At 45.5% G+C, this 13,024-nt stretch overlaps 1 protein-coding gene across 1 annotated transcript in view; it reads left to right on the forward strand.

The window, feature by feature from the left end:
- The first annotated feature begins 6 nt into the window (after window positions 1-6).
- Ppa2 (pyrophosphatase (inorganic) 2) overlaps window positions 7-13,024 on the forward strand; it is a 77,235-nt gene continuing 64,217 nt past the window's right edge. The window contains exons 1-2 of the mRNA XM_004626772.2: window positions 7-167; window positions 12,240-12,304. Coding sequence (XP_004626829.1) covers window positions 23-167; window positions 12,240-12,304 — 210 coding nt within the window. The 5' untranslated portion in view covers window positions 7-22. The remainder of the gene's footprint in view (window positions 168-12,239; window positions 12,305-13,024) is intronic.

The following is a 13,024-nucleotide window of genomic DNA, read 5'->3' on the forward strand; positions in this document are numbered from 1 at the left end:
TCGCCGTGCCGCTCGGGTCGCCATGCGCGCGCTGCTCCGGCTGTGTCGCGCGGGCTGCGGGGGTCGCGCGGGGCCGCTGGTGGCCGGGGCATCCCGCCGCGCCATGGCCGGGTTACGCACGGAGGAGCGCGGCCGGCTCGGCTCGCAGGACTTCCGCGTCTTCTTCAGTGAGTGCGGGGGAAGGGCCCCGAGGGAGCGTGGGAAGACCGTGAGGTGCGGCCCTGCTCCGCGCTCCCAAACACCGGGCGCGGAAGCTCGCGGGGCCGCTGCGCGCCAACGGCTGCCGGGCGGGCGGAGCCTCCGGGCGCGCCCCCGACTCACCCCACTCCCGCCCGAGGAAGGGGCCGACCGGCGTGGGCTCGCGCGTCCGCGCGCAGGTCGCGTCCCCTCCCCCTCCGCGCGCGCCCAGGGACGCCACGTGAGCGGGAGGTGACGCAGGGGGGTGGGGAGAGGAGGCCGCCCGCCCCGCCCCCGCGCCTGGAGCTCCGCCCCGTCTCCCGGCGCGCGCGGACCTCGAACTTCCTGGGCTTGCACCCGGGATCCGGGCCGGGCCAGGGCTCTGGAGCCGCCCAGCCGGGCTTCCCTCTCCTCAGAACTGAGCACAGGGGTCCCCGACCTCGAGTTGCACAGTGCCCCGCACAGCACAGAATGCAGGTTCCTGCTCTGAAGGACACAGAGGATGCCTGCGCTTTATAAAATGGGCAGGGAGAGACCCGATTGCGGCGCAGCTGATACTAAAGCTGTATTTTCTTAAACATCGGTTTGCTTTTCCTCCTCTAAGCAAGTGTTGTTTCTTTCCACTGCTATGTGGTGAAGACTGACTGACCGAGCAGAGGCCCTTAAGAAGTTTGAAACTGGGAAAAGATAGTTCGATGGAAGGTCGCAGTGTAGGGGACCCTGAGAGTGGGCGCCCTAGCCTGGAAATGATAAAGCAGTTGTTTATTTTCAGAAAAAAAGAAAAAAGTGATTCCTGCAGTGAGTCCAGGGATGGAAGCGAAAGGTGGTTGCTAAGAGGTGAACCGAACCCTACTGCTCCGTGGGGCTGAGGGTGTTTGTGTATTGGCCTGCCCACCAGCGATTCCTATTCTCATTGTCATTACCACTCATAGCAGTAGTTATCAATGTAAGGTACAAATCGCTGGAAATATTTTACTTGCTTTAGAAACGACAAAATACAGGGTAGCATTTGACCCAGCCCTGCCCTGGATGGGGCCCTAACCCTGACCCTTGGGCAGGTAGTTACTGCACTCCCCCCTCCCGGGACAGTTTGTAAAGCTGTGACCTTGAAGGAGCCTCAAGGACATCTCTCTCAGGGGCGAGGTATCCAGGGGGCAGCCCTCAGCCTCTTGGTCTCAAGCTGTCCCTTATTTCTTTAGCTGCAAATGTGCTTCGCACTCCTGGTTCTTCTATCACTCAGTGCCATAAATTAATTTCCCCCTCTCTCTAGCCGGAGCAGAAAAGAGAGGGAGAGGTCGGGAGGAAGGGACTGGGTATGGGTTAGATGCTTCCTGATCCAACCACAGAAGGAGAGGCGGGCAGGGCTATATTACCAGCAGGACCGGTGGGACTAGTGACTGCTGTCCATGTCAGATGGCTTTTGCTGGAGATGTTCACAGTAAGAAGAGGAGGAGAGTTCATGGCTCCCGGTGCACAGGAAGGATAGTGTTTGATCCTCACTTCTGTTTGTGGTTTCTTTTCCCTGGCAAGCACAGGGGCCTGAGTTTGAGTCCAATCCCTGGTTCTGGGGAAAAAACAAAACAAAACAATATGAATAACAGTGAAGAAAACCACAAACAGAAGTGTATGATTGATGGCTCAGTACAGTAAGTGCTTTCCTGGCAAGCTCAAGGACTTGAGTTCAATCCCTGGTTCCGCAAAAAGAAAAAAAAAAAAATAGAGTGATTTTATTTTTATTGAATTCAGGGCTTTTACACTGAGCTATATCTCCAGCCCTTTATTTTAAAACAGGGTCTGGCTTAGTTGCTAAGTGGTCCAGGCTGAACTAAAACCTGCAGTCCTCCCACCTCAGCCTGCTGGAGTGCTGGGATCATAGGTGTATACCACCAGGCCCAATTTAATAATTGTTGTTATTTTTTAAAATTGGTGCTGAATTAAGTGGATGCCCCTTGAAGATATACCTATTAGTGAAATAAACCAGACCCACATCTGTAAATATCGTATTGTCTCCCTAATATAAGAACTTACAATTCCGTATATGACTAGGTTTCTAAATTTCTTTGTAAAAATATGTAAATGCTTATTTCTACTTTTATGTAATTATTTTTCCTTCATATTCTGTAAGGACTAAAGTTCAACGTATCAATATCCGAGGGAAAATACCTGTTCCAGGATATGCCAAAATGTTTGATATTTCGACAGATAGGGTAAACCGAACTGCATATTTTGCAGGTTAATAATTAGCTTCTCTTCTGGAGGGTTAACAACCTAAGTTAGCAGATCAAAATTGGAGAAAAGGAAGGGCTGCATGGTTAGCCAACATTTTGGCCCTAGCTTTTCAAGGTCAGTGAAGACTCAGGACACAGGAGAACCTGTACTGTAACAACATGTAACTCAGATGTGCTCCAGACTTTCAGATCAAGAAGATTATGGAGCCACAGAGAAATGTGTTCAATGATCTAAAGTGAGCCTGGGGAGAGTCACATGGAGAGAAAAAACATTTTCTCAAGCTTTCACAGAGAACAAATTGGTCAAGCAATGGCCGTGACTCATCCTCATGTCAGACACTGACAAAAGGATGTACAAAGGATGGTACAGGGCTACAGGATAAATCCTGAGAGTACTTGGCTGACCTTATCAGATACAAAAGTTACATTTCTGGGTATATAGGTCTTGCTATATCTTGGTCTTAACCATCCAGCAGAAAAGTATAAAAATGAGGTATATAAAGTAAATCCATATTAACACGATGAGCTGTAAAAGGCTCAAGTCAATAACTTCTGAGGATAACCCACTAATATTATAGACTGCTAGACAGTGTTAGATTGTTTAGTTGAATTCAAACACCTATAGTATTTAGATGCCAATAGAATATTCACCTCTGACAGGACAAAAAAAATTAAAATTAAAAAATGATACAAAGGAAAGATCATTTTGTATTTATATATACAAAATAGGATAAATTTACAGCTACTTTCGCTTAACTCAATGAGAAGAAAGAGGTGTACTAACACTGTTTGGACAGAATATCCTGTCTGCTTCTTGTACTATGGATAATCACTAAGAAGATAACAATGTACAGTGTATTGATTATCAAAACTGTCCTATTAATCAGCTGTAAAAAAAATGGTGCTGAACTTCATAGGAAGTATTTTGGGACAGGAGGATTTAGTGGCCTTGTGGGTGCTGCCTGGCCCTGTTCTTACCCTGCATCCTGGGGACCTGTCATGTCAGCCTCCTGGACCTGCTTGTATTAAACCACTCAATGAGAATCATTTCCCAAAGGATGCTTAGTTGGACACAGCCTCCTGTGGGACAATATTTGATTTTCTTTCAAACAAAGGCTTTCACCATTTGACCAACTATAATACGTCTCATATTGCCTTTTTGGAGAGTAATGGTGTGTGCATTAAAGTCTGGAAATTCTGATGTGAACGAACTTGCCCCAAATCTTTGAACCGTCCTCATTTCTCAGGATGTGCTGATCCCTCAGTGACCCTGGGTGGTAGAGATTTGGGGTGTCAGTTTTGGAAGGAATGCATGAGGTGATTTTGGCGGTGTGGATATTAAGTGAACATTATTTCTTTTTACCTTTTGGCTGTAAATCATTAGTCAAACTTATTTAATTTTATGGAAGGTGAAAGTAATGGATTGTGTTTAAACTTGAATATCTTTAATGCCCTGATTAATTAATTCTGAGGCCCCAGAACTGTAATGGGTATTGCAGTCTTTGAATTAACTGTAAAACCAGAAGGAACTTAGGCCTGTGTAGAGGGGCCACAGAGCTAGCCCCTCCCTCAGTATTCCTCAGGTATCTTGGTTGTTTTTGTTTTGTTAAATTAATAACTTGAATGTTCCTTGTTTTAGGTTTTTAAACTTCACTGCAAGGACAGGAAAAAGCCGTGCTTTTCATAACTTGTATTTTTGCTACTGTAGGGTAGATACAGATGACTGCCTTACAGAAACAGGGCTGTGGTACAGAGATGTAGCCCAGCAGCACAGGATTTGCCTAGCAAGCACTAAGTCCTGAGTTTGACTTCCAGACCCAAAAAGAAAAGGTGTATAGGTGATTAACCTTCTTTTACTTAGAATGAGAATGACTCACGCAGTTCTTTAGTTTGTTTATGATGAAATCATTGGGTTCTTTTTTTTAAAGTACATCATTTGAATAGTAGCTTCAAATAGGCCATTGAATACATTTGAACTTACTAAAATTTCTGTGAATAAGTTCCAGTAGCCTTGTTATTTTTGAGTTGGCCCATATTGTAAAACTTCAGTCAACACATGAGAACAGGGTGGCTGTCTTGGAATACAGGAGGATTGGATTGGTGTTCTGGCCCTTGAAGCAGCCTGGTTTTCTAAAGGAAGTGTTGTGAAATAGAAGTGTTGTCACCTGTGTAGAAGACGATAGATGGAGCTGATTTTTAGACTTCTTTAAATTACTTAATTTTATCAGAAAAATCAAACAAAGCTAGCTTCCATCATTATTAACTAGTAAGCACATATAAACAGCTTCAGTAGTTGTTTGTATTAGTATATCAATTCTTAGCTTAAGTGTAGCTGTTTAGTGTATAAACATATTATCTGGTACTGTTTCATGTTGGATCTGATTTTATCACTTACTACTACAGGTAGGAAATTTTCAGCCATGGGGGAGGAAGAAGCAACAGGTAACTTATAAAACGACAGCATAAAATCAAGAATTGGGGACCACTTGCAGGGAAAGTTTTGACTTGGGCAGTGCCTTGTGATGTTGGCAGTTGTGAAATATCAAGACAGAGAGACATGTCTTCTACAATTGTTTGTCTTGCCTCTCTCCTAGTGAATATTCTAGTATCATCATAGTAAGTGAGTGTGAGAAATGATGATCCTAAAACAACAAAACAGGAGACTTTGGCACTGGTGATGGCATTTCATGAATTTTTTTTCAAAGAGGGAAGTGTGGTGAGGACTGAGCAGGCAGGAGGAGTCCCTGCTTCCCTGGGTGCCTGGGGATGAGGGTGTCTCTTGGGAGGAAGAGCCTTGCAGGGTGCAGGGCCACAGTGTGGTGGCTGCTGGGATGAATTCAGCTTTGTGCAGACAACTTGTGGGATGCGCTGGGGCCTCCTGCAGAATTTGGGAAGTGTCGGAGGGAAGTAGGACAGCTGGCCAGCTCTGGAGCAGCAGTTCTAACTTAGGAAGTGTCTGAGCTGTTCTCGGTCCCCTTCTCTACAGTCTCTGGGACAGGGCTTGGTGCACCGTCTTAGAAAGGGACCAGATAGGACTGAGCGCAGCTTTGCAAACCATGGAGTCTCTGTCACCACTGCCGAGTGCTGCCCTTCAGACACAGCTGTAGGGGGTAAGCGTATGGCTCTGGCTGTCACCACAAGGCTTTGTTTATAAAAATAACAGCGGGATGTGGGCTGGATGGGGCCACTGACTGGCCCAGGCTTTGCTGCCACTGCTGTGGCTCTAAGCGATTCCTTAAGCCCCTCTGTACCAGCTGGGCTTCCCAGGTGTGCGTGGTTGGCCTCATTCTCTTCTTGACCTTGACATTCAGAGGTCCAGCTTGTTACTCCATTCCTACTTAACTAACATGCATCTCCACATTCACTCATAGAAAACAGATGTCTCTGCTCCTGCCCAGCTTGTTTCTGTCCCAATCAAGTGAGGGTAACTATCACATTCATGACCTCAAACATTGGCAGTTTCTTGCAGTAAGAACATTCAAAGCCTCCTCCTTGGTGTTTTGTAATGTATGATGTATTATTATTAACTGTAGTCACTGAATTCTTCAGCAAAACAGAGCCCGGGGTCATTTAAATCTGAAATGTCACCCCAATGCCTTGTGTTTACAGGTGGCGTTTTGGAGGGTGACTGGATTTGGGGACCAGCATTATCATCAGTAGATTCATTCACTCATGCATCTGTGGCTGACCAGGACTGTTCTGTATGGTGCCTGGTGGGAAGGGGTGGGGCACTGTGGTGTGGTCTGGAAGGTGTGCTCTTGTCCCCAGCTCCTCTTTCCTATCTCTGCTTCCTGGCTCCCAGGGGTGAGCCACTGTTCTCCTCTAGGCCCCTCTGCAGTGGTGGTTGTGCCTTGGAGCCAGCACCCATGGGCTGAAACCATGAGCCAAGCCAACCTCACCTCCTTCAAGTTGCACGTGTAGGGCACTGGGTCCCAGAGCCAGAATTTAGTCCTCTTCCCTAGCTGTAATATTACACCTCTGGCCAACCGTGCCTCCTCCTCTCCCTTGGGAATAGTAGCAGGAGCCAATCAACCAGGACCCATTTGTGGACACCTTTCCTATTCTGCACATCTCGCTCATTAGCATGTCTTGGAAAGGTACCTTCTCCTCCCCCTGCTGCTCTGCTCTGCCCACTGCATGTCATCTTTGCTGGATGGCAGCCTCCTGCTGATCCGTCACCCTTGTCCCCTTTCATATGGCTGTCACGCTGAGCCCTTCATGAGTATCTGGGCTCTGCTTGGAAGACCACCGGCTTTCTGCTTCACCTGAGATAAATGTGCAGCCCTTACCTTGGTGTGCACAGGCTGGGGGATGGAGCTACAGTTTGCTTGTTTTCATGCTCTGATGTTTTCTCTTGGATTCCTGCTTCCCTGATGTTCTGGTCTTCTGGTCTGCTGAGACTCACCCTGTGTGTTCTGTCCTGAGCTTCTGTGGGCTCTAAGTCTGCAGGGCTCCTCCTCAGTGTCCCTTGCCAAACCGCATCCATCTGAGAGCTCTTCCCTGACCGTTTGAGGTAGCTCATCACCCTTTGCTATCACTCAGCTCGCTGCTGGTGGGGTTTGCTTTAAATGCTCATCATACCTGCAGCGAATATGCATATTCATTGCCTCTATCCCCACTCAAGTGTAGTTACAGAAGTGCAGGAGATTGGAATTTGTATTCCTGCTGCATAGAGTAGCGCTTGGTGTAGTGTATGTGTTGAGTAAATATTTACTGAATGAATTAATTTAAGGAAAACTTATAAATTAAATAGAAAAAAATAGTAGGAAGAAGAGAACTTGAATTTTAAAAAAGTCAGCAGATGTCAGCTGAAATTTTAAAATGTATTGAATTGTACCCAGGAAAAAGAGAAAGTTATGAAGAAATAGCAATGAAATTTCTCGGGAATTAAAATGTGATTGTTAAAAAGATCTCAGTAAAAACTATAGTGGGCTGATGCATATTCTGTTATTTTAAACCACAATATTTGTGGCAATTGTTATAGTAACCCTAAAAAACTAGTGCAGGTAAATTAAAATCAAAAGTGAATAAATCTTCCAGAAACAGGTAAAGGAGGTAACATGCAGAGATACGGAGCTTCTAGGGCGTTCATGACTAATACCGGTTTCAGAAGGAAAGGGCAGATAAAATGGAGAGAGAATTATCAGAGGAGTGATAGGGATCTTGGAGATGTGCCTGTGGGAGGAGCTTGGAATGCTCAGTGGTGCAGAATGTCTTGTCAGCCCAGAAGTGAAAACAATAAAGTACAGAAGAGAAAATTTAGGGAAAAGAAAGAGAGAGGCAGCCTGGTGGAGGCAGGAGACACTGCGTGGAGGTAGCACGGGGAGTTGCAGCGTACACATTAGCCAATCGAGAACTTAAGGGGTGTATCCTAGGGGGAAATGAACTGACTTCTGATCTGTGAGAATTGGAATCCATAAATAATTTCTTGAGTAGTGCATAAAGTAGTACATTATGTAGAGTACTGAGGAGAACCAGGACACGCTCCAATAAGTTAAAGAGAAGGAGTTGGTTGTGCCAGGATTGAGTTGGAGAAGGCTGGAACTTCTGTGTTGTTAACTCCAGAGGTGCCTTGTTTTGTTATCACAAGAAGAAAATGTACATTTTAGAAGGTAAATGGATGTCAACAATAGTTCATTTTCATCTGTGAGAAAACAAGGGGGAGCTTTAGGTAGTAATAGTCACTCATTTCCTCTTGAGCTGCGAGGAAGTAGCCGTGGTTGCCACACTGTGTCTGTGCCTGTGGCTGCCTCCATGGGTCCTGTCTGCTTCTCTGTAGAGAGGGTCAGGATTGCTACCCTCAACACTCCTAACACCATGTAAGGTCACAGAACAGGGTAGTAAAAGCTCGGAACCTGGGGATTTATCTGTGCCACTGCGGGATCTTCAGGCGCAGGCTCTTGATTTGTCTGTGCCACAGGGGATGATCATGAGTGTGCACAAGGGCACCTGTGTGGAACTGGTCCCCTTCCTAGGGGACCAGCATGACAAGCAGTAGGGTGAGGTAGTGCTTGCTTTGTCTTAGCTGTAGACACAAATCATTCCCCAGCACTTCCGTACCCCAGAGGCTAGTACTTTGGGTTTTATGGACAAAATGCTTTGTAAATAGATGTTGATTAATGGAAGAAGCCATTGTGAAAAATCAATCTCCAGAGAGTCAGTGAGTTTAGGGCCAACCAAATAGCTCAGTGGATTAAAACTCCAGCAAGCAGGTGCAGGGGTCAGGGGTTTGATCCGCAGGCCTGCTGTGCTGGCCGTGCTGGCCATACTGGCAGTGCTGGCCCTGCCATTGGGACATGCTGAGCCAGCAATTGAGACTGGGCATGGTGGACTGCGTCTGTAATCCCAGCTCTTGGGAGGCTGTAAACAGGCAGATGACTATGAGTCTGATCTAGTAGTGAGACCCTGAGCACCCTATAGACTCTTCCCTAAAATTAAAAAAAAAAAAAAGTCAGTGAATTTATCTAACTCAGTTTCTCAGAGGTTCCCGTATTCATTGCTCCTGGGTGCCTTTATATGTATATTACTGAAGAAAACTATTTCAGTATTTCAGTACTAAAAATAGTACTGAAGTACTATTTTTGAGGCTCAGTGGGCTGGGGAGATGGCTTAGTGGAATACGCACTCCCCCTGGCAAGCACAAAGGCTTGAGTTCAATCCCTGGTTCTGCCAAAGGAAAAAAATAATATGTATTTTATCGTTTTCCAGAAATAAGTGTTTTTATTCTTTGTTTCTTCATTATTCTTTGCTCCTTCATGATTGCGTTTCATAATCCATATAGTTCCTTAGTATGTACAGTTACCTAAATCAGCAAGTACTGACCATTCACTCATTTATAGTGATCCTGCAAGCAAATGAGGCTTTTCTCTCTCCCTCTCTTTTTCTTTTTCTCTTTTCTTTTCTTTTCTTTTCTTTTCTTTTCTTTTCTTTTCTTTTCTTTCTTTCGTTCTTTATCTTTCTTTCTCTCTCTCTCTCTCTCTCTCTCTCTCTCTCTCTCTCTCTCTCTCTCTCTTTCTTCCCCCTCCCATCTCTCTGTCTCTCTCTTATCTTTTTGAGACAGGATTTCACTGTGCAGTTCAGGTTGGCTTCAAATTTATGGCGATCCTCCTGCCTCAGCTTCCTCAGTGCTGGGATTATAGGCATGGACCACCATGCCCCGCTATTTATTTATTTATTTATTTATTTTTTGAAAATCAAGTAGATAACTTGCAACTGGATGCAGAATGGACATGGGAAGGTTTTGTCTGTGTGTTTGGCATGACCTTTTAACAGATGAGGAGGCAGTGTGGGTCAGAGCAAGAGCATTAAATCTTCGTCTTCTGCAGCTTCTTAAGTTTGTTGTCATGCTGTGCCCTGTGTCCTTTGGGTGGGAAAAGGAAAAGAATGAAGTAGTGGCGGGGAGTAACATTTAGTAGTAACCACGGTCTGTCACATGTCTGTAAAGCACTGGCTGCTTTTCCAGGAGCAAGTGTGGTGCCCTGAATGATGACTCAGGCTCTTCCTTGAGAGCTTCATGCAGTGCTAAATGCTAAGTCTACACGGTGCCCAGAGGGTGGGACCTTTCAGTGCAGTAGGAGCCATGGCTAGGTTACACACTCCAGTTTTTTGTGGGCTTGAAACTAGGACTTTTAAAAAAAATTACAATTCTTTCTGTTTACTAAACATTTTTTTAAAAATAATTTTAGATTTGGAAAAGTTGCAAATGCTATGGAAATGAGGTGACCCCTTGGCTAGGGGCCCTCCTGCTACCATCTTCTGTTACCACCGTGCATTGGTAGGATGAGAAACCAGTGCGGGGGAGTGGGTGTGTCCTTAGCTGCACTTGGGCTTTCCTGAGATGTTGCTTGTTTCTCCACTAACACAGTTTGTAGCCCAGGGTCCAGTGCAGGACACCAAGTTCCCTTGTCCTGGTTCTTCAGTCACCTCCAGGCTTTTTGTTTCTTAGTTTGGAAGTGTTTCTCTCCACCCATCCATTTACTCAGTCATTTATTTGTACTAGGGTGGGTTCTTATTAGTATTTGCTTTATACTTATATTTAATTCAGTACTCCATTTTTTGTTGCAACACCACAACAAATACTATATTGTTTTGTCTAGGGCATTTGGGGTTCACCTTTCCCTTTAACACTATAGTCTGTGTTTTTGAATACCTGGTTGACTTTCTGTATTTTTGTTTATTATAAAACAAAATTTTGCTCTGTTGTCCTGCTGGCCTTGAACTCCTGACCTCAGGCAATCCTGCTTCAGCATCCTGAACAGCTGGGACTATGAGGCCCCGGCCGCTGTGCTTGGTTTTCAGGACATGTTTTTCCACACTGGGCATGAACCCAGGGCCTCGCCTTGCAGGGAAAGCTGTACTACTGAGCTGATCTCTCACCCCAAGAGATGGCTGGGGCTCACTTTATATATTCTCTGCCCTGGCAGAGCATCAGCCCCTTCCGCCAAGTGCCTCAGCTTCCTTTACTGAAGAATGGTAGATTCTGGGTGTCTTAGTTACTCTTTTCTTGTTGCTGGGACAAATACCCAACACCCAAAATAAAGGAAGGAAAGGTTTATTTAGCTCACAGTTACTGGAGGTTTCTGTCTGTATTCAGCTGGGTCCTGACAGAGCAGCACACAGCAGAGGGCAACCTTTCATGACAGTAGCAAAGAGCAAGAACAAAAGCAAAAGGGAGAGGTAGCAGCAGCTCAAGCCCCTAGCTTCTCTTCCCCCCTTACGTTGTAATACAAATTACCTGCCCCAGGGCAGGTGCAACATCCACACCCACAGTAATCAATCATAAACCCCAGAGGCTGCCCCAAGCCTGCATGAGGCTTTGGGGGGACACCTAGACACAAACCATAACACTGGGGAATTTAGAAATCAGGATCTTGGTACCAGGTGTGCACATTACAGATGCAACATCAGCCAGTCCCTGTTTTATTTTGTTAGAAGATTTTTAAAGCCTAGGTGTAAAAATGAGCAGGACAGAAGGAAAACATACCCATGTGTATGGCCATGTTAGGCCCAGGATTTAGATACAGACGAAGGCCAGGCAAAGTGCATATTGAGTCATTGCATCTATTTCAATACTGTATGCTCTTAAAATTATTTTAAATACATATTTCATATTTCACTACTATATCTAAGATAAAGTAGTGCCTGTTGCTGAGCTGTGTTTCTGTTGTGAGCTGTCCATTATATCGGCATGCTTACTGCTTTGTGCAGAGGCAAATGATCATTTCTTTCAATGGAGTGGGACCAGTTGACCTTCCTGTCCATGGGTTATGGGAGGAAACTGGGAATTCAGTTTTTCAGTATCTCCTAGCAGAATTAACATTAGTGTCGGTTCAGTTCACTTAGTAATGAGTCTTTCTTAAAAAATTAGATTTTTCCAGGCTTAAACATTTTCTGCTTTCAGTGTTTTGAGCCACAGGATTACATGATTTTATCAACCCAGTGCTTTAGTTGGTGTATATTTTCTCTCTGGTCCTCAGATAGAACAAGTTTAAAAGTTGAGTTAAACTTTAAGCTGGGCATTAAAAGTTAGTCATCAGGGGCTGGGGAGATAGGCAGCCTAAGCACCTGCCTGGCAAGTGCAAGGTCTCGAGTTCAATCCCCAATACCGCATGCATACCCTGAAACCGGGTGTGGTGTGCACGCCTATAATTCCAGCGCTGGGGAGCCTGAGACAGGAGGATCACTGCAAGTCTGAATTGCGTAGGAAGACCCTGTATTAAAAACAAAACCAAAAAGTTAGCCTTGAAAAAATGGGTATGCTTAAAAGGGATGAAGGCATTATAAGGAATACTATATCCACGGCCTTAATTGCATTTCTTGTTCTGTCCTTTGCAGAGAATGCTGCTGGTCACTACATTTCCCCCTTCCATGACATCCCTCTCAAGGTTGATGCTGAAAAGGTACTACCTCAACTTATTTTGAAGGTGAAGATTAGTATTCCTAATATGGCCATAAAATGCTCTTCTGGAAGCACCTTGAAAGAGAAGAGCATGGTTGCTGTCAGGAGAAGAACTCCGGGAGGACTTGGGAGAAAGGAGTGTTAACAGTCCCTTGGCTCCACTAAGAATTAGGCAGGACATGAGTCAGGGGCTTATTTTTAATAATGGTGTTGTAGCTAACATCTGCACATTATTTTCATTTGCCAAGCACCATGTGAGCATGTGTTATTTAATCCCTCAAGCAACTGTTGTTATCTCCAGGGATATGCAGGCTACAGGCATCTGACCTGACTTGTCCAAGGTCACACAGCTAGTGGTTGCCAGAGCCAGGACCTCTGGCCCCAAAGCGCACAGTGCTGACCCTCCCTCCTGCCCTGTGAAGTCAGTGCCAGCCAAAGCAGGCTGGCATACGGATCCTGTTTGTGTGACTGCCTCCTAGAATCCATGCATGCAGTCAGTCAGCAGCACACCAGTCTTACGAGTTACTCAGCGGCTATAAGGCTCTATAGATTGTCACCAAGCAGAGCAGGAGAGCCTCTGTCATTGGCAAAACTGAGAGCATCTGCAGTCCCTTCTGGTCAGTCCATATGGTGATATGTTGGATAGCAGATACTCATGACCACCAGGAGGCTGGAACTCATGTTCCTATCATCCAGGGTGACCATGGCTGGTGCAGCTCCT

The sequence above is a fragment of the Octodon degus genome, unplaced genomic scaffold (assembly GCF_000260255.1).
Source record: "Octodon degus isolate 3935 unplaced genomic scaffold, OctDeg1.0 scaffold00016, whole genome shotgun sequence".
Classification (NCBI taxonomy): Eukaryota; Metazoa; Chordata; class Mammalia; order Rodentia; family Octodontidae; genus Octodon; species Octodon degus.